The sequence below is a fragment of the Eptesicus fuscus genome, chromosome 20 (genome assembly GCF_027574615.1).
Source record: "Eptesicus fuscus isolate TK198812 chromosome 20, DD_ASM_mEF_20220401, whole genome shotgun sequence".
NCBI classification, from domain to species: Eukaryota; Metazoa; Chordata; class Mammalia; order Chiroptera; family Vespertilionidae; genus Eptesicus; species Eptesicus fuscus.
In genome coordinates this window covers 1,652,423-1,678,033 of record NC_072492.1, presented here as the reverse complement: position 1 = coordinate 1,678,033, position 25,611 = coordinate 1,652,423, and the positions used below count along the sequence as shown (strand labels likewise).

General features: G+C 56.6%; 1 protein-coding gene across 1 annotated transcript in view; it reads right to left on the bottom strand.

The window, feature by feature from the left end:
* The window catches only part of MYO15A (myosin XVA), a 55,282-nt gene extending 36,027 nt beyond the window's left edge, over positions 1-19,255 (bottom strand). The window contains exons 1-11 of the mRNA XM_054709330.1: positions 15,644-19,255; positions 13,644-13,726; positions 12,978-13,041; positions 12,152-12,261; positions 11,772-11,846; positions 11,470-11,560; positions 3,228-3,233; positions 2,758-2,861; positions 2,557-2,620; positions 1,565-1,678; positions 929-1,090 (exon numbers count right to left, since the gene is read on the bottom strand). Of these exons, the coding sequence (XP_054565305.1) occupies positions 929-1,090; positions 1,565-1,678; positions 2,557-2,620; positions 2,758-2,861; positions 3,228-3,233; positions 11,470-11,560; positions 11,772-11,846; positions 12,152-12,261; positions 12,978-13,041; positions 13,644-13,726; positions 15,644-19,255 (4,485 nt within the window). The remainder of the gene's footprint in view (positions 1-928; positions 1,091-1,564; positions 1,679-2,556; positions 2,621-2,757; positions 2,862-3,227; positions 3,234-11,469; positions 11,561-11,771; positions 11,847-12,151; positions 12,262-12,977; positions 13,042-13,643; positions 13,727-15,643) is intronic.
* Between the last annotated feature and the right edge of the window lie 6,356 nt (positions 19,256-25,611).

Below are 25,611 nucleotides of genomic sequence, written 5' to 3'. Positions count from 1 at the left end.
GAAAAACTAAATAAAGTCAAAATATATATGATAAACCAGAAGACATATTTACAATCCACATCAAAGACAAAGGGCTTATTTCCTTATCATATGTAAAGAGCTCTCATACATCCTACATAATAAAAAGGTAATATGCAAATTGCATCACTCTGCTACGCCCACGATTGGGCCGGCTGGAGGTGCGGGGGGCGGGACTCAAGGTGGTCGATTGGCCGGCAGTAGAAGCAGGGGGCGGGGACGCTGCGGAAGGACCCATGGGGCTGGCAGAAGACTCTGGTGGCGGAACTCGGGGTGGCCGATTGCATGGCTGCCGGCACCAGTTTTCCGCCAGCAACAGTTTTCCTCTGGCCACCCGCCGATCGGAGCGCCTCCCGATCGGAGTTCCTCTCGGGGTGGCCGATCGTGCTGGCTGGAGGCACTCTGATCAGCAGGTGGCCAGAGGAAAACTGCTGCTGGCGGAAAACTGGTGCCGGCAGCCAGGTGAAGGAAGGTCTATTGCACAAAACTTCGTGCAACGGGCTTCTAGTCAATAATAAAAAGATGGTCTGGCTGCTGTGGCTCAGTGGTTGAGCATTGACCTATGAGCCAGGAGGTTACTGTTTGATTCCTGGTCAGGGCACATGCCCTGCTTGTGGGCTCGATCCCCAGTAGGGGGCATGCAGGAGGCAGCCAATCAATGATTCTCATCATTGATGTTTCTATCTCTCCCTCTCCCTTCCTCTCTCCGAAGTCAATAAAAATCTATTTTAAAAAATAATAATTATAAAAAGACGAACAACCTCAAAGTGGAGGGAAAAAGAGCGATTGAGATGTGTTGGTGTAGCCTGAAAGCCAAATACAGATGCGCTCTGTCTCCCCAGAGCACTCCTCTGGGAAGACGCCTGTGCCCCACGGGAGCCGGGCCTTGGCGGCTGGGACCTCCTCTCACCTCATACTTCTCAAAGTAGACATTGCCCAGGTGCAGGATGGAGGCCAGGATGCGGAAGATGCTGTCCTGGTCCTCCCCGCTGAAGCCCAGCACCTCCATGGCAGCGAGGAGCCGGCGGAAGTCATCTGCGTCACTCTTCCCGGAGATCTCACAGTTCCCGCCCTAGGTGAGGGCAGGGCCAGGGGTCAGGCGCCCTGGGTGGCGCAGGGAGCCCTGACATCCCTGCTCCGTCTGCACCTGCAACACGGCCCCGGTGGTCACCCAGCACTTCCGTTCCCGCGGGCCAGGAGTCTCTGTGCTAAGTGCTTTGCATACATTTCCTTCCTTTAATCCTCACCACGTCCCTGGCAGTGATACTGTGCTATCCCCATTTTACAGATGAGGAAACTGAGGCACTATAGGGGAAGTATAGTAGCTCCAGGCTACTTATTTCTGTTGTAGTCTCCAGAACAACGAAGAATCATGAAGGCCTCCTGTGCCCCAGATTTGACCCCTGTCCACTTGCCATGAGACACCTCACACCCAAACCTGCCCTCCCAAACCTTCATCGTCTTTGCTGGACACGACTCGGCTCTTTCAGCCCCTGGGGTGATGAGGGGGGCCAGGCCTGGGGAGCCTCGACCTGCTGGTGCTCACCTGGTTCAGGTAGTAGTAGGTCTCAGCCTCCTGCAGGCTGAAGGCCTGCCGCAGCGGGGCAGGCAGCCCAGCCAGCAGCTCGTAGAAGATGTGGTAGTTCCTCTCGTTTTTGGCCTGCGGAGTGGGTGTGTGAGTGCCGAGAGGGGAGCCGCCCCCCCAGGCAACCCCTACCCACATACAGGCCCAGGTGTGCCCCCAAATATAAATACACACCCAGGCCTGCAGTGGGGCCTGTCCCCACTGTGTTGAATGAGCTCCCAGCCTGCTCTGCCTGGGAGCAGGGAGGGTGCAGAAGCCCGGGTGTGGTGGTGGGGCGGGGCATTCAATCAGAGGGAGGTGCTGCTCTGGCCTGTGTGCTGGCCACACACAGCCATGCATGCCTATGTCCAAGGAGCAGACCCGGGCCTCCGATGGCTCATTTAGCCAGGGTGGCTGAGCACCCACTGGGCGCCTGGCCCTGCTCCAGGCCCTGGGACACAGAGGGGAACAAGGCAGACAGAAGTCCCTGGCCTCACAGACCCACCTGCCAGCTGGGAGACAGATACTCAGCAAATCACTGGTTAAAACATAATAAACATGTCAGGTGGTGAGGAGGGCTCTGGGGAGACAGAACGCAGTGAAGGGCTGGGAGTTCACTTTGAAACGGGACAGCTTCCCTGCACGGCTGGCGTTTCGGGCAGATGGGGAATGGGGGTGGCCACACAGGCCTGGGGAAGGAGCAGTCAGTGCACAGGGCCTGGGCAGGTCAGCTGAGGTGCTTCAGGGACAGGGAAGAGCCAATGTGGCTGCAGGGCTTGATGGGGGGTTTCGGGGGAGGCTCAGTCACAGGCCACACACACACATGCATTTGTTCATTAATTCACCCTTTACCCAGCCGGGCCAGGTGCCAGGCTCTAAGTATCTACACACACACACACACACACACACACACACACACACACAGACCCTGCCCCACGCCCCAGCACACAAGGGCCTTGGAGGGCCTGGCCCACCTGAAACACAATCCTGGATTTCTCGAGCAGGTACTGGGAGGTTATGGCACCAGAGATCACGCCCCTGTGGGGGGAGCATGCTCAGCTCAAGCCCAGGCAGTCAGTAGGCGGGCGACGGGGCTGGTGTTGACTCCGCGGGGCTGTGCCAGGACTTGGAGTGCACCGCAGGGTCTTTGGGGCTTCCTCCACTGTCACACTCACCCTTCCAGAAAGATCTCCACAAACTTCCCGAAGCGGCTGGAATTGTCATTCCTAACGGTTTTGGCGTTACCGAAGGACTCCAAGAGGGGTGTTGCCTCCAGGATCTAGACCCCAGAAGAGGTGGATATTATTCTGGCCGCCTAGAGCAAGGAGCATGGCTGGGGCCACCCCAGGATTTCCCAGACACCCTGTTTGTGAGGGGTGACTAGAGGTGGGCTCCCTAGAGAACCTCGGGGTCTTTCTAGTCTCCCTCAATGCTCCCACCTCATGCGGCCCAGACCCTACACACAGACCCCAGCTCCCCTCTCCCAGCCCCGGCCTCCCACGAGGCAGCCCTGGCCAGGTCAGGTGTGAGACACTGCTTCTGACCAATCCTGCTATTGCACATGAGTGCGCACACATGCACACCCACAGGTGCATGTCACAGAGGCAGGAGCATGTACACACACACACTCGCACACTCCAAATACCTTTATCTTCAGGAGCAGTTGGTAGGGAGGAGGAGGCGAAAGGAACAAGAACAGAAGGTCACCTGTAGGACTGACCGCCACTCCCCCCCCCGACACCAGGGCCTTCAGCCATAGAGGGGCTGGCAGAACCCTTTGGGCCCCTGTGGCGGGCAGAAGAGCCACCAGGTAAGACTACAGTCATGAGCCCCAGAGACTCCCAGGGGTCTGGGCTTGGGGACTGCAGTGTAGCTCCTGATGTGGGTGTCTGCTGGGCCTACCAGCGGAAGGTTCTGGATGTCCTCCTCCCCCTCTCCTCACAGCCATGGGCTCCTGGAAGAGTCTCCTCCCTGGTCCTGCCTGTGTTCCCTCCAGGGGTCCTTTGAAAACCTGCATAGGTCACCTTCTCCCTCAGGCTCAAAGCCAAGTCCTTACATTGAGCTCCAAGACCCTACACAGCCCACCCTCCGCTGGCCTCATCTCCCCTCCCTTGCTCCGCCCAGCACCTGGCCCTCCTGACTGTGCCCTCAACACAGGCACACTCCTGTCTCTGAGCACCGGAATTCTCTCTGTAGCTCTTAGCACCATTGACAAATTCTCCCATTTCTCTGTATCTTGTCTCCTACACTAAAATTTCAGCTTCCACACCCAAGAACCTGTCTTTTTTGCACACCTCTGGGGCCCCAGTATCTACACAGGACTCGGTGCATAGGAGGCCCTCAACAAATCTGCTAAATAGATGAAATGAGGAATAGTATTCTGTGAGAGCAGAGCCACCCAGGGCACACAGCTAATCACACCTCCCATTTAGTAAGCACCTACTATGCGCTAATTAACGAGCCTATAAAGTAGGCCCTAATATCACTTTTGTTTTATAGATTAGGAATCTGAGATTTGGAGGGTGATGTAACATGTCTGTAAGAGTGAGAGCCCAACAGCATGACAGGTATGTACATAGTTGTGTTTATAGTGTTCTCTTGCTGACTCTCTTCTCAGGATAAATTCTTTTTTTTTTTTAATATATTTTATTGATTTTTTACAGAGAGGAAGAGAGAGGGATAGAGAGCCTGAAACATCGATCAGCTGCCTCTTGCACACCCCCTACTGGGGATGTGCCCGCAACCAAGGTACATGCCTTGACCAGAATCGAACCCAGGACCCTTGAGTCTGCAGGCCGACGCTCTATCCACTGAGCCAAACCGATTTCGGCTCAGGATAAATTCTTAAGGGGGAAGCAGGGGATTCCCAGTCTCTGCAGAAATAATATTACCTTGGGGAAAGTGTGAGTCCCTCCATCTGGTCACTCCCATAGTACCGCTTAGTCTAGGAAATATTGTGTCCATTGTACAGAGGAGTAGACTGAGGCCCAGAGAGGAGCAGGGGCCAGCCTGGGGTTGCTCAGTGAGTCAGGGTTTGCCTGGGCTGTGGAGTCCCCTGAGGGCACCTAAGGGTTGGTCGGCTGCTTTTCTGTTCCTAGTACCCACTGCAGGGTTGGGGCATGTGGCCAGCGGCCAGGAGCCAGGGGCAAGGACAGGTAAATCAGGTGGGTAAACATCTGGCCATGTGGTGCCATCAGCTCAGCCCCCAGGTGGGGTGGTGCCTGTGGTTTGGGGTGCAGAGGATCCAGAGAGTCCCCATCTTGGGGAACCCATGTCATATTCTCAGCCAGTGAAGCCTCAGCATGATGGGGTCCAGTAAGAACACATGGCAAAACCTGCCCAACAAGAGAGAGGCCTGAGACTTTTTCTGGCTTGCTGGGAGGTGTGGGCTGAGGTTCATGGCACCATCATGCTGCCCAATGGGAGACTGGTTGAGGATGACACCCATAACTGGGGTAGGGTGGAGCCAGGACAAAGGACATTGGTTAAGATCTTGGATTCTGTATACTTGAAGAAATAATGGTAGAAAACTTCCCTAACCGGGTGAAGGAAAAAGTCACACAAGTTCAGGAGGCACAGAGAACCCCAAACAAGAAGAACCCAAACAGGCCCATGCCCAGACACATCATAATTAAAATACCAAAAATTAAAGACAGAGAATCTTAAAGGCAGCAAGAGAAAAGCAACCTGTTACCTACAAAGGAGCTCCCATAAGGCTGACAACTGATTTCTCATAGAAACTCTACAGACCAGAAGGGAATGGAAAGCAAGGATCTGAGACCAAGATTAGTATATGCAGCAAGGCTATAATTCAAAATAGACAGTTAAATAAAGAGCTTCCCTGACCAAAAAAAAAAAAAAAAAGGAGTTCATCACTACCAAACCAGCATTACAATAAATGCTAAAGGGATTGCTGTAATGAGAAGAAGAAACAGAGAGAGAAACCTAGCCATACAGAATTAAAGTGGCAATAAATAAGTACCCATCAATAATAACCCTAAATGTAAATGGATTAAATGCTCCAGTCAAAAGGCATAGGGTAGCTGAATATAAAATCATGACCCAACTCTATGCTGTCTACAAGAGACCCACCTCAAACAAAAGACACACACAAGATGAAAGTGAAGAGATGGAAAAATTTTTTCCATCCCTTCACTCTCATCCTGTGCGAGTCTTTTGTTCTGATGGAAAAAACTGTCCATGCAAATGGAAAATTAAAAAAAAAAACTAGAGTAGCAATATTCATATCCGATAAAATACTTTAAAATGAAGGCCACCACAAGAGACAACAAAGGTCACTACACAATAGTAAAGGGATCGATCTAACAAGAGGATATAACCCCAGTAAACATTTATGCACCCAATATAGGAGCACTTAAATATATTTTAAATAAAAAACTTCTAGAGGACTTTAACGGAGAGATGGACAACAACACAGTCATAGTAGGGGACTTTAACACCCCACTGACTTCACTGGATAGATCTTCCAGACAAAAATTAACAAGGAAACCGTGACACACTGGATCAGATAGATTTAATCGACATTTATAGAACATTTCACCCCAAAGCAGCAGAATATACATTCTTTTCAAGTGCACATGGGTCCTTCACTAAGATAGACCACATGTTAGACATAAAACAAGTCTCTACAAGTTCAAGAAAATTGATATCATATCAAGCATCTTCTCAGACCACAATGGAATGAAATGAAAAACCAACTACAGTAAAAACACCCAAAAACATTCAAACACATGGAGGCTAAATAGTATGTTATTAAACAATGAATGGGATATCAATGAGATCAAGAAAGAAATAAAATACTTCTGGGAAACAAATGAAAATGAACAGAACACACAACAACCCAAAATCTCTGGGACACAGCAAAAGCAGTCCTGAGAGGGAAGTTCATAGCACTACAGGCCTACCTCAAAAAAAAAAAAAAAGAAAAAATCAGCAATAAACTATTTAACCCTACAACTTAAAGAACTAGAACAAGAACAACAAGAAAAGCCCAGAGTAAGTAGAGGGAAGGAAATAATAAAGATTAGAGCAGAAATAAATAACATAGAGACTAAAAATAATAAATAAATAAATAAAAAATAAATAAATAATCAGTGAAACTGAGACCAAGTTCTTTGAAAGGATAAACAAAACTGATGAACTGTTAGCCAGACTGGTCAAGAAACAAAGAGAGAGGACCCAAATAAATAAAATCTGAAAAGAAAGTGGAGAAGTAACCACTGACACCACAGAAATACAAAGGACTGTAAGAAAATACTATGAACAACTACATGCCAACAAGCTGGACAATGTGGATGAATAGACAAATTCCTAGAAAAATACAATCTCCCAAAACTGAATCAGGAGGAATTGGAAACCTGAATAGGCCAACAACAACCAATGAAATAGAAGCAGTAATAAAAAAAACTCCCGCCGAAACCGGTTTGGCTCAATGGATAGGGCGTCGGCCTGCGGACTCAAGGGTCCCAGGTTCGATTCCGGTCAAGGGCATATACCTTGGTTGCGGGCACATCCCCAGTAGGGGGTGTGCAAGAGGCAGCTGATCGATGTTTCTCTCTCATCAATGTTTCTAACTCTCTATCCCTCTCTCTTCCTCTCTCTAAAAAATCAATAAAATATATTAAAAAAAAAAAAAAACTCCCAGCAAACAAAAGCCCTGGTCTGGACAGCTTCACAGGCGAGTTTTACCAAACATTCAAAGAAGAGCTAACACCTATCCTCCTCAGGCTATTTCAGACAATCCAAGAGGAAGGAACACTTCCAAGCTCTTTTTCTGAGGCCTGCATTATCCTAATTCCAGGACACTACAAAGAAAGAGAATTACAGGCCAATATCCCTAATGAACATAGATACTAGAATCCTCAACAAAATATTAGCAAATCGTATCCAGCAATACATTAAAAAGATCATACACCATGATCAAGTGTGATTTATTCCAGGGATGCAAGGCTGGTACAATATTCACAAATCAATAAACATGATACAAATTGAAAGATGAAAATCATATGATAATATCAATAGACACAGAAAAAGCATTCCACAAAATCCAACACCCATTTTTTATTTAAAAAAACAACAACAGCCCTAACCGGTTTGGCTCAGTGGATAGAACGTTGGCCTGTGGACTGAAGGGTCCCAGGTTCGATTCCGATCAAGGGCATGTACCTTGGTTTTGGGCACATCCCCAGTAGGGGGTGTGCAGGAGGCAGCTGATCGATGCTTCTCTCTCATCGATGTTTCTAACTCTCTATCTCTCCCCCTTCCACTCTGTAAAAAATCAATAAAATATATTTTAAAAAATAAAAGTTAAAAAAAAACAACAACTCTCAGCAAAGTGGGAATAGAGGGAGAATATCTCAACATGTAAAATAATGTAGCAGGTTACAAAATCAACACACAAAAATCAATGGCTTTTTTATACGCCAATAATGAATTCTCAGAAAGAGAAACTAAACAAACAATCCCATTTACCACTGCAACAGCAACAACAACAAACATAAGGTACTTAGGAAAAAATTTAATCAAGGAGATAAAAGACTTGTACTAAGAAAACTACAGGACGTTGAAAAAAGAGATAAAGGAAGATATAAACAAGTGGAAGAATATACCGTGTTCATGGATTGGTAGAATCAACATCATTAAAAGTAACATCCATATTACCCAAGATTCAATGAAATCCCTATTAAAATACCAACATCATATTTCACAGATTTAGAACAAATATTCCAAAAATTTATATGAAACCAAAAAAAGTCCTGAATAGCTGCAGCAATCTTGAGAAAAAAGAACAAAGTTGGAGGGATCACAATACCAGATATCAAGCTATATTACAAAGCCACCATAATCAAAACAGCCTGGTACTGGCACAAGAACAGGCATATAGCTCAAAGGAACAGAACAGAGACCCCAGAAATCAACCCAAGTCATCACGCTCAATTAATATTTGACAAAGGAGGCAAGAGCATACAATGGAGTCAGGACAGTCGCTTCAAAAAATGGTGTTGGGCAAATACATGCAAAAAAATGAAACTAGACCACCAACTTACACTATACACAAGAATAAACTCAAAATGGATGAAAGACTTAAATGTAAGTTGTGAAACCATAAAGATCCTAGAAAAAAACCATAGGCAGCAAAATCTCAGACATCTCTCTCAGCAATATGTTTATGGATACATCTTGACAAAGCCAAAGGAAACTAAGGAGAAAATAAACAAGTGGGACTACATCAAAATAAAAAGCTCCTGCACAGCAAAAGAAACCATCAATAAAATGAAAGGGAGCCCACTGCATGGGAGAACATATTTGTCAATGATACATCTGATAAAGAGTTAATTTCCAAAATGTATAAGGAACTCATGCAACTTAACAAAAGGAAGACAAACAATCCAATTAAAAAATGGCAAAGGACCTAAATAGACACTTGTCCAAAGCAGACATACAGATGGCCAAGAGACATAAAAAAATGCTCAAAGTCACTGGTCATCAGAGAGATGCAAATCAAAATGACAATGTGGTACCATCTCACACCTGTCAGAATGGCTATCATCACAAATCAACAAATGACAAGTGCTGGCGAGGATGTGGAGAAAAGGGAACCCTCGTGCACTGCTGGTGGGAATGCAGACTGGTGCAGCCACTGTGGAGAACAGTATGGAGTTTCCTCAAAAAATTAAATATGGAACTTCCATTTGACCCAGTGATCCCACTTCAGTGAATATATCCTAAGAATCCCAAAACATCAATCAGAAAGACTGTATGCACCCCTATGTTCACAGCAGCACAATTCACAATAGCTGAGATCTGGAAACAGCCCAAGTGCCCATCAGCAGATGAGTGGATAGAAAAGCTGTGGTACATTTATACCATGGAATACTATGCAGCCGTAAAAAAGAAGACTCTCTTACCCTTTGAGACAGCATGGAGGGAGCTGGAGAGTATCATGCTAAGTGAAATAAGTCAGTCATAGTAAGACAAGTATCACATGATCGCACTCATATGTGGAATCTAATGAACAAAATAAACTGATGAACGGAGTGGATCCAGAGCCATGGAAGCATGGAACAGAGTGCGGAATCTTGGAGGGAAGGCAGGGAAGGGTGAGTGGTGGGAGTTAATCAGCCAAAGTCTTTGTAGGCATGTATGATAACCCATGGACAGGGACAACAGAGTGGCGAAGGTGTGGGGTGGGGGCCGGGGGTGGGGTGGGGGATCAATGGGGGGAAAAAGGGGAACATATGTAATAGTTCAACAATAAAGTTTTTTTTTAACAAGGCCATCAAAAATTTTGGTTGCCTCCCCCCCCCCCCAAAAAAAAAAATTGGTGGAGAGATCACAACAATAAAGATTAAAAAAAAACACACAAAACAAGTGGAAACAGCTACAAAAAAATAAAATAAAAAAATAAATAATAAAGTAGATATTTGATACTTGATTCCGCCATGCCTAAAATGGACCCAGACAGGCCTGTGTGATGCCAGCAGCAGGGGTGAGTAGTGGCTGTGAAGTAAGCCCACGGGCGTCCCCGCTGGCAGACTCAGGCCAGCACAGAAAGGCGCAGACCCGCCCTGCCCCACAGCTCCAAGCATCGGCCCTGAGCCTGCCGGACAGCGCTCGACCAGGACTCCCATCCCAGTCCCTCTGCCCCTCACAGTCATCTCCCTCCTGCAGGAGGGGCTCCATGCGCACACTGGCTTGCCTACCCAGGAGTCTAACCTTAGAGGCTTGGAAAACCCTGCCTAGAGCAGAGGGAAGTTCTGCTTAGCCACCAGGAGATTCAGAATGATGGGAGGGGCTGCCAAGGCCAAGGTCGGCAGCAGAGGGGCCCCCCGCAAGGAAGTACCCTTTGGACCTGCTACCCCCTGAGGGCTGAGCAGCCCCTGCCTGATGCCCCCAAGATCACCTGCTGGGTTGCCATTGGCTGCGTCACTGTGGCCACTTAGAAACCTTCATGGGCCCAGAGTGGGGAGCCTGAGGTCAGGTTCTGAGCTGGTGGGCCTTGGCCTCCAGCCTCACCTTCCAGGGCTCCAGGCTCATGGGGCAGCACCACCGCCCCTGCCATGTCTGTGGATGCCCAGCAGACACCTCACGGCACCATTGTCCTCTCTGCAGCCCTGCTCAGCCAGCTGGTGGCAGCCCTGTCCTGCCTGTGGCTCAGGCCAAATGCCTGGGGTTGCCCTTAGACAGTCCCCCTCTATTACAACCTTGTCTGTGAGTCAGGAAGTCACCGGTTGGCCTCTGAACTGCCCTGGGGTCTACTTCCTTGGCCTGAGCCACCGTCCTCCCTCAGCCGGACTCCATGCTTACACTCTGTGTCCTGCGCACGCCAGACCTGTTTGCCCGGGGCCTTTGCACTTGCTTCTCTGCCTGCCTGCTCCTCCCCCAGACATCCTCTCTGATTACCACACTCCAAATTATAACCCACAGTCCCCATCCTCCTCCCTACCTTTTTCTCCACACTTAACACCCTTGTGTATTATTTTTCTTTGTCTCCTCCACTAGAATGAAATTCCCATGAAGGTGGGTACATGAGTCAGTCTGTGTACCCAGTAGGCAGGCCCCGCACACAGTAGGTCCTCGGGAAACCTCCAACATTCTCAGGTTCCGAGGACTTGCACTCTGAGCAGACCTCCAACCCTGCAGACTCTGGCCTGGCTTCCTCAGTGTCCCAGCACCTACTGGCCCCACCCCCACGGGCCTCCCCCACAGATGCTCCCTGGGAGAGGGGGGAGAGCCCCAAGTCCTAAGAGAACTCTCCATGCAATCCTGGGCTCAGCCTCCCCAACCTCCAAGTGGAGCCAAGAAATCTCGTCTCTTGGGAGCACGAGGGGTGCTCAGCCGAGGACCCCCGAAGACAGACGGCTTACCTGCTGCATGATGCCCTGCTTTTGGTTTATGGAGGCCAGGTAGCGCAGGATCAGCTTTGTGGCCTCAGTTTTTCCAGAGCCGCTCTCGCCACTGACCAGGCAAAGGGGCAGAGTGAGCTCCAGCAGGCTCAGTGCCTCTCCCGGCTCCCGTGACCGCGCCATGGCACAGAGGACATGGGCGGGCTGGCTGGTCAGAGAAGCTGAGCGACCCCCGGCCCCACAGCAGCCCCCATATGTCCCCTCCACACACGCACAAAGGCCCTCAGCCTGGCCGGTGCTCACCTGGTAATTATTATGCTCACCTGATAATTATGCACTGGTTCTGTTTGGCATCGAGCATTTTGGCGAAGGCGAGATTTGCAATTGCAAAGAGATGCCTGGAGAGACGGGGGCGGGGTTCTGCAGTGGCCGTCCTCTGTGCCTCCAAACCTCCCAGAGGGCAGGTGGGGTGGCATCTCTGTCCAGCTATGCCTGCTCCACCCCCATCCTTGGGGAAATACCCCCCTCCCCCCCTCCCCATGGTCTGAGCGACAGTAGCCTCCAGCCCAGCAGGCTATGGCCAGGCTCGGGGAAATAGTGTTGGGCTGAGCAGGTGGACTGCCTGACCGCCGGCTGAGGGGCAGCCCGAGGCTCACCAAGCTCGGAGCGAGACCCAGGAGAGCCCAGTCCAGGATGTACTCACGGGGGGTTCTCTCCCAGGGCCCGTCCACTGTACTGGTGCACCTGCTCCAGCCCGTAGATCCCGAACATCCGGTACGGGTTCACCGACACCAGGATGCTGCCGATGTAGGTCTGCTGTGCGGACAGCGGCCTCAGCGCCATGGCTCCTCGCAGCCCTGTGTCCCTCCCAGCCCCTGGGAGCCTGACCCGTGTCCATGGGGACAATGTGGCTGCCTGACCGCAGTGTTCGAACCTTGGGCCCTCTAAAAGCTCGATGGGCCCTCCGCTCTGGCGGCGGGACTCCCAGCACTGCCCCAGGCTGAGGCTGGGAGTGGCCGGCATAAAGCCCACAGTCGTGGTTCTGCCACGGAGGCTGTTAGCTGTGGCCCACCTCCCGGAGTCCTGGTCAGAGCCCAACCTCCGCCGCCGGGCGAGGCAGGGGCGGGGAGTGCAGGGCACTCACAGGTACCCAGCCTCCTGGGCGACCCTGACGCCTGCGCTGTGGTTCAGGGCTCCGTTCTGTCATTCTGCTCCCATCTGCCCCTCGGCAGCCCGTCCTGGGACCCGGGTCTGTGGACTCCAGGGCTCTGGGAGCCTTGTCATTGGGCTCCCTGTCTCCGATCGCTGCCCCTGGCACCCACCACGCTAAGACTGTGCGCAGGCCCTTGGATGCCAGAGCCCCTGGCTCCAGTAGGTTTTGCTCAAATAGCGAACACCTCAGAGGTGAAGCCAGGGGCCACTAGTCGGGGGCCCAGCAGGAGACATCCATGCTTCCCACGGAGCCCCAGGAGACAAGGAGTCAGCTGCCGGCCAGACCGAGCCCACGGCAGAGCCACCCCACAACTCACGTAAATGAGGTTCCGTTCAAATCTGGTCTTGAGGTTGGACAGCACAGTGGTCTCCTGGAGGTCTCTGGGAAAGCAGGAAGAAGGGCAGTCAGGGTCCACTTTCCCCCAGTGCAGGGCCTTGGCCAGAAAGTCTATCTCTGACACTAACCAACCATGAGGCCTTGGGAAGTGACTTAACTTCTGTGCCTCAGTTTCTTCATCTGTCCAATGGGTATGATTAGTAGCACTGGCCCTACCTCACTCGCTGGGCTGGCGATGCTCTTAAGTAGCAGATGTGAGGGCTGAGTCACCATAATTGGATAATGATACGGACCAGCACAGCCTCACATTTTGGGCACCTTCAATGTGCCAGCACACTCATAACCATAGCCATCCCACCCACCCGATCTCACAGGTGAGAAACTGAGGCACAGAGCGTGAAGCGACTCGCCCATGGCCCTGTAGTTGCTAAGTGGTGGGGTTGGGATTGAGCCCAGGCCCATCTGATGGCAGAGCTGTGCTGGCATCTGGCTCTTGTGACACTGTATGGCCCTCACTTTGCAGATGAGAAAACAGGCTCTGAACACGTTCCAGGAGATGAGAGGTACCCCTGGTAAGAGGGGTGCTCCAGCTGGGAGTGTGGCGACCCCCCGAGACCCCCTCACCGACTGCCACCCAACCACTCACTCCAGCTGTGTCATGTCCTCCACACCGTCCTCCCGCTGCTGCTCCAGGAACCGCGTGGATGGCAGGTTGCGGATGGAGTGCATCTGTGAGAGAGTCCTCTGGTCACCGGTGGACACAACTAGGACCTGCTCCTTTTGTGCAGGAGGGAGCCCTAAATACAGCCAGCTGGGTCCTGGGGGCCTCCTTGTCTTGGAATGCCCGGGGCTGTGGAGCCTGTCAGGGACACCCGGCTGCCCTCTGCCCGTGAGGTCCCATGTGCCCCCAAGTCCTGCCCGTGGGCACTGCTCCCACTGCCTTGCCAGGAGCCCTCCCGACCTCCCCCTCCCAACGCGGACACCCTTTTCAGGTTGGAGCCCAAGTCTCTGCTCTTGAACATTTGTATCTTGGTGCATGGGGCCTCCAGGGAGACTAAGACTCCACGGGTTCCGGTCTGCACAGACTGGGAACCACTGCTGCCCCTGCCTGTGCCCGGTGCCCAGGCTGGGCAAACACAAAGACCCACACGCACAGACCTACACGCAACGGCATTTACAGGTCAGACAACTCCCATGCACACCTGGGTCTTGCAAGATGCCTGTTGACACGTGTGAAGGCCTGTGATGCCGGGCTGGAGGCACATGCTCTCAATGTCCACCTTCTCATGTGCATGAACACCTGGGGCTGTCCCCACATCTGGGGTCTTGAGACAAAAGTCCCAATGCCATCTTTGGGCTGCAAGGCCTCCACTGTGCCTGACTATGTGCATGCGCATGACCCCACGAATGCCACGACCGCTTAGACCTTGATCCGCGCACGCGCGCGCGCGCGCGCGCACACACACACACACACACACACTTTCCTTGTTTGGCTGTGGTACACCCATGCACACACCCCAGGCACACAGGCATGCATGTGACCCACGTGACTGAGAGCACACATGTGCACCTTGCCTTTCCAGCCTCTCAGATCCGCCCACACCCCTCCCTGAGCAGGTGAGGAAAGGGGACACCAGGAGGGAGCCTGTGCTAAGTAGGCCACATGGAGTATCACCCTGGCCTGGCCTCCCGCCCACCAGCCTGCCCATGTGTGCCAGTGGCCGCAAACCCTGAATAATTCAGCCACTCACGTATTCGAGGGTGAGGAGGGCCCAGGCATCCTTGCCCCTCACCCCAGGGCGCCCTGTGGCCCGCTCCCGCAACGCTGTGGCCCACACGGCTCTGGGCACCCGCCGCCGGGGCCACGGTCCCCCTAGCAGCCAGGCCGCCCCGGTTGCCATGGCTGGGCTCGCTGGCTGCCCGCTCCACGGGCACCGGTCTGCATAGGTTGAAAACCGCCTGCTGCCCCTACGTGTCCCGCCCGCCCCAGGCGTCCCGGGGGAGGCTCCGGTGACCACTCCCCCTTCGCTGACAGCCACTGGGCTCACATTCCAGCATGAGCATGGCAGCCAGGCCTGGGCTTGGCACCCCTCAGAAAACTGCCTGCCCTCACCCTACAGGGGGCCAGACTGGAGAGGCATGCTGGCTCTGCCAGCCCTGATCTACTGTGTGACCCACTGTGCCATGAAGGGGCTGGAAGTCTGCTTCCTGAGCCCTCACCTCAGTTTGTCCGGAATCCGCAGCCCAGAAACTGCCCTTATGCAGCAACCCCAGAGAGAGAGAGGACTTCCATCGAGGGAGGGTCAGGAGGAAGCCAGAGCAACAGTGTGAATGGGAATGTGGGTGGGTCAGGGTGGGCAGACAAGTCCTGCAGTTTTGTCCTCAGCCCAGATCTCTGGGGGCAGCTGGGGACGGCGAGGACAAGATCCCTTCCCCACAGGGACCTCCGGTGCCTCTGTTCGGTGCCTGTCTGTGCTGGGATCCCTGGTTCAAGCCTCCAGAGGCTTGGGAAGCCCGGGCTGTTCTCCCCAAGTTACAGCTGGGTCCTGAGGCCCGAGGCAGCCGCTCACAAGGGCCCTGAGGCGTCTCCTGCCCTGTTCCCCAGGACAGAATCCCCAAGCCTCTCTCTGACCTGTGCCCCCATACCTTATTCCACCAGCTTTTGAGGCTAACCTCTTCCCAGGGGCCCCTGTGGGGCAGAACGGCAGCTTCGGGGCCCAGGCGGCAGGAAGGGGGGCAGGCATGTACTTGTGGCCAGGGCCGGTGGGTCTTCGCTGGCAGCCAGAGAGAGGACCAGAGCAGACTCCAGGCTCTTGGCTTGAGGCTGGGTTCTGGGTCCTGGGTCAGCTGGGTGGGGGGCCGCAGAGTGGCAGGACCAGCGCGCTGGGGAGAGTTCAGTTTCTGTACCCGAGGCAGGACTACAGCAAGACGCCCAGGACCTGGCTGGTGCCGCTCGCCTGCCCTGGGCAGAGGCCCTGGGACACCCGTGGGCTCCGAGGGGCCTGGGGCACCGGGCAATGTTCCCCAGCGGCGCCGCGGTGGCCACGTGGCCCTCATCCTATCACATGCGGCCAGAGGGTGGGAGAGGCTGAGCCTTAGCACCTTCTGCTCTGGGGGAGAGTTCCTGCGGGGCTTTGGGCTTGGCGGCTCAGGCTCTGCCGGTGGCCGGGGGTTCCCAGGGCAGGCCTCTTCTTTGGGCTTCTCAGGGCTGGGGCTGGCGGATTTGGTGAGCTCTCCAGGCCCCGGGTCATGGTGTCTACCCAGGAAGACACCAGTCAAGGCAGAGTCTGGGTCTTCCAGCTGGGAGTCCGGGGACGGCCCAGGGCCCAGGTGCTGGAGAAAGGGGTTTTCGGGTATAGGCGGTGGCCTGGAGAAGCCCTGGCGGCTGCCTGCCCGTCCTGGCCAAGGCGAGGATGGGCGCTGGGGCGGAGGCATGTCCACGTCCCAGCTGGGGACCAGAGGGGGCACTGTCCAGGGTACGTCCGAGTCCTCAGGTTCCTGCCGGCTCTCCTCCTCGAGCTCCGCGGCGGCCGCGGCCGCAGCCACTGCCGCAGGCCACGACCGCGGACCCAGGGACCTCCGGAAGGGCGGGCGCACCCTGGGCTGCACGGCCCTGGTGGGCGGCTCGCTGAGGCGGCGCCACGTGTGCGGGAAGCGCGAAGGCAGGTTGAGCGAGCCTCGCCGGCTGGGGCCCAGCAGAGGCGAAGGAAAGGGCGGCTGCGGGGGGCCCAGCCGCCGGGAGACGCGGCGCGGGGACAGGGGCTCCCGCAGCGATCGGGGGCGGCGGGGCAGCGGCGAGAAGGTGGGCTGGAAGGTGCCGGCCCGCACGGAGGGCTGGGGGGACGCAGGCCCCAAGGGGGAGCGGTAGCCCAGGCCGGGCAGGCTCCGGAGCGAGGGCTGCGGAGAGGGCAGCGGGGGCCAGGCCTGCCTCCGAGACGCCGGGGGAGAGGTCCCGGGGAAGCTGAAGGTTGCCCCTCGCCGGGAGCCCCGGAACGAGGGCCGGGGTCCAGGGAAGGCCAGCAGGTCGAGAGGCACCTCGGGGCTCACGGGAGGGGGCTCCGCGAAGGCCCACCAGGCGGCCTGCGGGGTGAGAGGCACGTGCGCCGGCGCGGCCCAGGGCGGCGGGTGGCGGCGGAGCGAGCCGTAGGGCGAGGCGGGCAGGGGCCGGCCCGAGAGTGCGGGGGAGAAGGGGGCGGGCGGCGCGGGCGCGGGGCTGGGAGCGCGGGGCGCGGGCGGGGCGAGCAGCGCGCTCCAGTGGGCGGACGCGGGCGGGGGCGCGCGGGGCGGGGCGCGGGGCGGGGCGCGGTCGTGCGCCCGGCGCAGCATGATGGGCGTGTTGGGCCGGTCGGGGTCCATGCCCGCCAGCTTGTAGCCGAAGCGCTTGTAGGCCGCCTCCCGGACGGCCGGGCCGCCACGCCGGGCCTTCTGGCTGCCGCTGAGCCGCGGGACCGGCTTCTTTTCCGACAGCGTCTTCTTGAGGAAGCGCGCCAGCGAGGTGGCCGGGCGCGGGGGCCCGAATTCGGGGCCGAAGCCCAGGCCGCGGGGGGTGCGGTGGGCGCCGAAGGCCGACAGGGCCCGCTGCAGGTTGCGCTGGCGCGGCGTGAGGAAGCCCCAGAAGGGGTGGGCGTAGGGCCGGGTGCGCACGGGGGACACCTCTTCCTCGTCCTCCTCCTCCTCCTCCTCCCCCAAGGGTAGGGGGATGTCCAAGGAGGGGGGCAGGGGCACCTCCAGCTTCTCCTTCCCAAACAGCTTCACCTGGGGCCGTGGGAAGAGGCGGAACCTGCGGATGAGGGAGAGCTTGGACCTGGAAGGCTTGTCCATGCCTTGCTGTTCGAAGAAGGTGGCGCTGGGCAGGCGGAAGGAGGTTCCCTGCCGCTCCCCGGGCGCCTCCTCTGGCTCCTCCAGCTCCGCGATGTCATCCATGGGGTGGGCGTAGGGGTTGTGGGGTGACATGATGGGCGGTGGCACCCACGGGTATGCAAAGGCCGACTCCTCCGGATACAGATAGGGCACTTCGGGGGGGTATATGGCCTGGTCCCCGCCACCATAGACGCCTTCCGCGTAGGGGATGCCATAGGGGGCCTCATAGGGCAGCCCGTAGGGATCCAACGAGGGTACGTCGTACGGGAAGTCATAGGGCAGGTATGGCCCACCGTAAGGTGCAAAGGGGTCCAGGTAGTAGCTCTGCGGGTAAGGCTCGCCGTCGTAGTAGCTGTAGGGCGACGCATACCCGCCCGGGGGAGCGTAGGGCGGCTCGTGATCCTCGTAGCCGTAGCTGTAGCTGTAGCCGTAGGCGGGCGTGGGGTGGTAGGGGCCGCCATAGTAGTCCAGGGGGTAGTAGTCGTAGGGGTCCTCGGGCGGGTACCCGTGGGTGTGGTCTCCATAGGGCGGCCAGGCGGGGCCGTAGGGGTCATAGGCGCTGTAGGGGTCGTAGGGGCCGTAGGGGTCGTAGGGGCCGTAGGCGCCGTAGGCGCCGTAGGGGGCCAGGCCGGGGTCCGGCTCCTCGTACTGGGGGAGGGACCGCTGGTCGTAGTAGGCGTCGCCCTCGCGGTGGTAGTCGTAGTACTCGCCCAGGTCCTGGAAGCCCTCCAGCCCGTACAGCGACCTGCGGGAGCCCGCGTGCCGGAACGGGGCCTCGTCCTCGAAGGGCAGGAAGCCCACGGGGTCCCCGGACGCGTAGATGCTGCGGCTGCGCGGGAACCTCCGCAGGCGGCCCCCCGGCCGCAGGATCTCGGCGCCCGAGGGGAAGGGCAGCTTGCGGGAGCCCACGCGGGAGCCCGAGCGGCTCAGCCAGGCGTCCACCGCGGCCTGCTCGCTGCCCGCCTCCTCGGCCTTCTTGATGAGGAACCGCTTGGTGAGCCAGTTGATGGCCGTGGAGGCCTTGCTGAGCGACTGGGCCCGGGGCCGGAGGCGGCCGTAGCCGCGGCGGCCGGGGAAGCGGATGACCATGAAGGACGGCTTCTTGCCCCGCATGGCGCGCTTCTTCTTGCCCATGCGCATCTGCGTCATGAGCTTGGACGTGGACTGCAGCACGGTGCGCGCCTTCCGCTTGCGCCGCGTCTTCTGCGGGCCGGTGTGCAGGCCCCAGAAGAAGGCGGACGCGCTCCGGAACTGGCCCTTCTTGGAGATCTTGGGCGTGCGGTCGCGGAAGCCCATGAACAGCCGGGAGGTCCCCTTCAGGCTCCGCTTGGGCTTCTCCGGCTCGGGGGCCTTCTTCCCCTTCTTCCCCTTCTTGGCTTTCTTCTCGTCCTCGGCCATGGCGGCTGCCTGCTCCGCACCGGCCGCGGCCGATGTCCACGTTCAGGGGCTTGGAGCCGGGTCCTGCTGGGCCTCCGGCGGCGGCGGCGCGGCCTGGGCGCTGCACCGCGGACTGGCCTGTGGCCTGGGAGGGAGCCTGCGCCGCTGCTGGTCGGGACCAGGTTTCCAGAGGGCGGATCCATAATTCATCTGCTTGAGACACCGCCTTGGGTTTCACCTCGAGCTGTGGTGGAAAGTGCGTGGGTGTTGTTTACCCCGGAGCCGGGGAGGCCCGCGCTGGGGGAGACCGTCCTGGCCTCAAGGGGTGAGGAAGACCCCTGCTGACACGGCCGCCCCCTCCGGGGCCTCCGCTGGCTCAGGCCCCGGAAGGGAAGGCCTGGGTGACCCCAGCCCCAGAAGAGGGGCAGGCGCCCTAACCACCAGCACATCTGGAGTTGGCGGGAGCCAGCTTCGTCTCCTGAGCCAGAGTGGGTGTTCAGACCCACCCGGTTGCCTTGGAGAGGAGCCTTGGACCCTCCATGTCCTGGGAAGGGGAGGAGGGGAGGCGGCCGCAGGTGCCCAGGGCTTTGGTCCGTGTAACTGGAGCTGGCTGGCTCTGGGAGCATGAATAATGCACTGGGGAGAGCCAGGCTGCGGGCTCGGAAGGCAGGGCAAGGTGGGCATCTCCGTGGGACTCCAGAAGAGCCTTTGAGGCACATGCCAGGGGGCTGAGGGAGCAGAAACAGAGGGTGGGTCAGGCCTGGCTCTGGTCCCAGCTCGGCCATTGCCTGGTTGTGTGGCCTCTGGAAAGCCTTTGCCCTCGCTGGGCCTCCTTTTCTTCATCTGGAGGATGGGAGGAATAAGCTGTGCCCTGTGCCTTCACGGGGAGGAACAAGGCCTGATGGAGCTGCTGGGTAGGTCCTGCCAGGGGCTGCTGGCACCTGCTGCAGCAACCCCCAGGGAACAGAAGGGAAGTTGACAGAAACAAGAGCAATCTGGTGGCTTCCAGGGCGGGGCTCATGCAAAAAGCTGGGCCTCCTGCAGTGAGAGATTTTGAGGGGCATCCCTCCCCCATCACCTCCTTCGATGCTGCCCATTCTGCCTCATTCTGGGCTGTGGCTGCTGCCCGCTTGAGGGAAAACAGAAGGGGGGGGGGTGTCATTCTGTCTGAGCCCAGGGATGCCAACAGCCACCCCTGCCCCTCCTGGAGCGGTTTTCAGTTGAGCCACAGGCCCCTGGGCTGGGAATAATCATCTCCATTCTCCAGATCAGGAAATGGTCTCTGAGAGGTCAAGTGACTTGTTCAAGGTCAGCCAGCTGGGGAGGGTAGAACTGGGCTCGGACCCAGGCCTTGGGTGGTTCCAAAGCCACCTTCCTTGCTAGGCTCTTGGGTCCTTGGCCATCATGGGGGAGGGGAGGTGGGCTCCTCAGTTAGCCTGGCCCTGACGCAGGCCCTGAGCCAGCACACATTTGCCTGGTCACTCATTCATTGACTCATTCAGAAGTATTTGTTGAAAGCCTGTTGCACACCAGGCTCTGTCTTACTGGACTTACAGCTAAGAACAAAACATTAAACCCAACCCTTGTGGGGCTGACATATGTGGATGGGGGGTTATCACAAACAAGGAAAATGAGCAAGAAATGTGATTGGTCAAGTGGTGATGAGTGCTGGGATTGAAACAAAGCAGGGGAGGGGCGTGAGGCAGGTGTGTGCAACAGAGAATAGGCGGAGGGGACCACCTGCTGGGAGGTGACCCTGGAGTAGAGAGCGGCAGGAGGAGAGGGAGGGGCGGAGGGGGGAGTGGATGGTCCTGAGGTGATGGAGGAACAGCGAGGCCAGGGGACAGGAGTGCAGTCAAGGCGAAGGTGGAAGGTGAAGTCGAAGCTGGGGCAGATGTACAGGGCTTTGTGGGCCCCAGCAAGGACTTGGCCTGACTGCCAGTGAGGCTGGAGCCGTGGAGCGTCATGGAGAGGAGGGATGCAATTGGACCTCAATCTTCACAGGATCCTTCTGGGCTGCCGTGGGCCTGGACCTGGCTGGGGCGGTGGAGGTGGAGAGAAGTAGATGCTAGCATATATGCAGGCAGAGCCCACAGGATTTACTGGGGACTCACAGGTACCTCCAAGTTTTCCGTAATCAACAAGGGTGAAGACGGAGAGGCCATAGCTAATGTGAGAAACTGTGGGTGGTGCCCGCAGAGGAGGAAAGACCCATGTCAGCTTTGGATGATTGGTTTCAGATGTCTGTTCGGCACTGCCAAGGGGTGGGGGAGGGGTGGATTACAGAAATCAAGGCTGATGACATTAGAGAGCCGGTGGCACCTCGCTGGTGGGGAAGCCACAGTCTGGAGGATGACACAGCGAACAGGTGCAGGTGGAGCACAGGCCGAGGAATGAGCCCTGGCCCACACTGTTGTTCAGCCTCACCGAGGATTTCCTTTCCCCTTGATTTTTAGAGAGAGTGGAAGGGAGGGGGAGAGACAGAAAGAGAGAACATCGATGTGAGAGAGACACATCGATTGGTTGCCTCCTGCATGCGCCCCGGCCAGGGCTGGGGATGGAGCCTGCAATTGAGGGATGTGCCCTTGACCAGAAATGAACCCGAGGCCCCTCCCTCTCCTCCTACAGCTCTTAACTCCAGGGTCACTTCACTATCCACTGAGCCAAACTGGCTAGGGCTGCACTGTTTAGCTCAAAGAGATGAGTGGCTGAAGAGGAGGGCAGGGCAGCTGCAGCAAATGGGGACATGGGTCAGGTTAGCGGAGGACAGAGCTGACCACCGGAAGGAGCTATATCAGTGACAAGGGCGGAGTGAGGGGATAGCCTGACAGGAGAGGGCTCCAGGGAGGAAGGACTGCAATGGTCACGGCCTGTGAACAGCCAGCACCACTGCGTGTGCACACTCCATGGGGAGTCGGGTGCTATGGGGAGTATCCTATGTAATAAAGCCTGGCCCCAACTGGTTTGGCTCAGTGGATAGAGCGTCGGCCTGCGGACTCAAGGGTCCCAGGTTCGAGTCCGGTCAAGGACATGTACCTTGGTTGTGGGCACATCCCTGGGGGGGGGGGGGGTGCAATCTCATCAATGTTTCTGACTCTCTTCCTCTCCCTTCCTCTCTGTAAAAAGAAATCAATAAAATATATTTATAAAAAAGAGTCTAATATGCAAATCGAACAGCGGAACAACTGGTCACTATGACACTCGCCACCAGGGGGCAGGCACTCAACGCAGAAGCTGCCCGCAGGCCCCAGGCCCCAGGCCAGCCAAGGCAGGTGCCAGCGAGGCCTCCCCCCCCCCCCCCCCATTGCCCCACTGGTCACCCCACAGAGGGAGGTGACTGGTGGCAGCAGCGGGGGACCCCCCCGATCGACCTGCCGGTTGCCTCACAGATTGGCCTTGATCACCAGCCAGGCCTAAGGACCCTACCCATGCATGAATTTTGTGCACCGGGCCACTTTATAGATGATGGAACAGGCCCAGAGAGGTCTAGAGAGTTGTCTGAAGCCACACAGCTGGAAATGGAATTTGGTCCACGTTCTCAACCATGGCCTCACATTGCTTTTGGAAGGTGTTCTGGAAAAGGCTCTTGAGCTACTGTGTGAAGGAGGGGCAGGGATGCACAGTGGAGGCAGGGAGAGGATGGCTTGGCCCGGGACAGCTGGGACAGTGCCATGGACGCATTCAGTGAGGGGCCGCATGGGGTTGGGGGGAAGGTGGAACCTGGGTCCCTTGGGGTCAGCCGGTGCAGCTGAATGGACCGGGGAATCATTCTCTGAGGCAAGGTGGGTAGTATGGAAGCATGACAGGTTTGGTCTGGGACAAGGGTTTTGGGGTGACTAGGGGACATCCAGGTGGGGAGTCAAGGAGGCAGTTTGGACCCACAGATTGGGTGAGATGGAGGCTGGGGGTGGTGGGGGTGAGGCTGCTAAGAGAGGGACAGAGCAAGAAGGGGCCTCAGATTCTGGTCCGGAGACTATATAGGAAGCTGCTGCCAGAGAAGGGAGCTGCCACCAGAGAAACCAGCTCTGCTGATGACTTGATCTTGGACTTCAACCCTCCAGAACTGTGAGGGAGCAAAGTTCTGTGCCAGGCACAGAGCTGGGTGCCAGGGGAGGGGGGTCACAGTCAAGTGGAGCTCCCAATAATTGTTTAGGCCGCCCAGTGTGTGGTACTGGGCCCGGCAGCCTGAGCCAATGGACCTGGATTACAGCTGAGCCTGGAACAAAGCACGGGCTGGAGTGCAGTAGAAAATCCATGGGCAACTTCTGACTCCCCCAAAACTTAACTACTGATAGCCTACTCTTGACTGGAAGCTTTCTTGATAACAAACTGTCAATTAACATATTTTGTATGTTACATGTATTATATACTGTATTCTTACAAAGTAGGCTAGAGAAAGGGAAATTTTATTAAGAAAATTATAAGGTTTGTCTGTTTTTTCAAATGGTTGCAAATCTCCAAAAATTTTTCCAATATATTTACTGGAAAAAATTCATGACAAGTGGACCTATGCAGTCCAAGCCTGTGCCATTCAAGGCTCAACTGCAGTTAGCAAAGCAAGATCCAGCCCGGCCGGCGTGGCTCAGGGGTTGAGCATCTACCTATGAACCAGGAGGTTACAGTTCGATTCCCCGTCAGGGCACATGCCCAGGTTGCAGGCTCTATCCTTTGTGGGGCATGCAGGAGGCAGCCGATCAATGATTCTCTCTCATCATTGATGTTTCTATCTCTCTCCCTCTCCCTGTCTGAAATCAGTAAAAAAAAAATAAATTTTTTTTTGAAAAGAGAACAGGTGCAGGAGGGAGGTCAAGCGTTGTGACTCTGAGGTGTGGCATGAGGAGGTGCTCTCTGTCAAGGAGGGAAAAGGGTGCAAATGGGCGTTTGGAGATGCGTTTTCTAGCCAGGGTTCAAGGGGAGCTGAGCAGGCTTGGAAGAGCTGCCGAGGGGAACACGGAGGCAGTCAGTGCTGGGGAGCGACACCGGCCCCTGGGGTGCAAGTGCCCCAGCAGCTCTCCTGGGGCAGGACGGGACCTTGAGGAGAGATGAGCTTTGGGTTTCCCGCCAAAGGGTTCTGAAATGAGGGCCTGTGAAGGCTAAGCTGGAGAGGAAGGGGCATGGAGATGAACACGCCCGGGGCTCCTGATTGTAAAGCTGCAGCGGGTCCTGTGGGAGTGCGGCCTGTGGCCCAGCAACAGCCTTGTGTGTGTGTGTGTGTGGGGGGGGGTGGGGGTTTAGGGGGGGCAAGCAGTCTGAGCAGGAAGGGGCTTCAGGTGGCCTGCCAGAGCCTCCCCACACAGAAGGCCCAGGGAGGGGAGGGATGGGAACAGGGTGGCAGCCAGGGGCAGGCCCCTTGGAGTTCACCTGGTGGGAGGTGCTGGGTGGGGGGGTTAGCACAGCGGGCAGGCCTCTGGCTCTCTCAGGCTGAGGGCATGACCACGCCAGCCACAGATCCAAGGCCAAGGGCTGACAGGGCACGGACGGCCCTGAAGTGTGAGCACAGACCAAGCCCAGGCAACGAGCACCCAGCGAGCAACCCTGGAGCCGGACACTCAGACCTCCGGCCTCAGGGCCGCTCAGCCAGCTCGGGGGCAGAACCGCTCCGCATCTGACGCCTGTGAACCAGGGCCCGCCCCTGCCTGTAAGGCAGGAGTGGCAGCAGCCTTCACCCAGGCAGACACCCTCACTTAGGACCCCATGGCCAGACCTTGCGGCAGTCGGCAGAGGGGCTGAGCGACATCACCGAGCTGTCTCGGCGATGCCAACAGGGGGCTGCATGGACATCATGCCCGTTTTATAAACGAAGAAACTGAGGCCCAGAGAAGGGCCTCATAGGCCCCCTCCCCTCCTGCAAACTTGAGGGTGAGGGCTAGAGGCAGACCCCAAGGGTCCAGGCGGGGGTTCCCTTACCTGGGTCCTGAGGCCTGCTCCGGGCCTGCATGCCGCCTGACGAGGGTCCCGTGCTGCCGCACCAGCACGGCCAGCCCAGAGGAGCAGCTGTGGCGTCAGGGAGGGGAACCAGAGGCCCAGCCCACCGCGCCTACCGCCTGGGCCGCATGTATGTTTAATGATGTCTATTATTCCCGTTTTGTCTCTGAAGAGGCTGAGCAGCTGACAGGAGCCAAGAACAGCCTGGAGAGCTGGGCAGCAGGCCCACACCACTCCAGCCTGGCCCGGAGACCCCTGGGAGCTCTTACCCCTCCCGCAGGCCCAGCCCTGGCAGCCTCAGGAGACCTGTCACCATTCACCCCGAGAGGCACTTTCTCCAGGAAGCCTTCTCTCCGGCTCAGGCATCTTAGCCTGCGGTTCAAATCCCACCTCCGCTCACAAGCTGTGCAGGGCAGGCCAGGCCGCTGCCCGGGGACAGGCTGCTGGGGAGG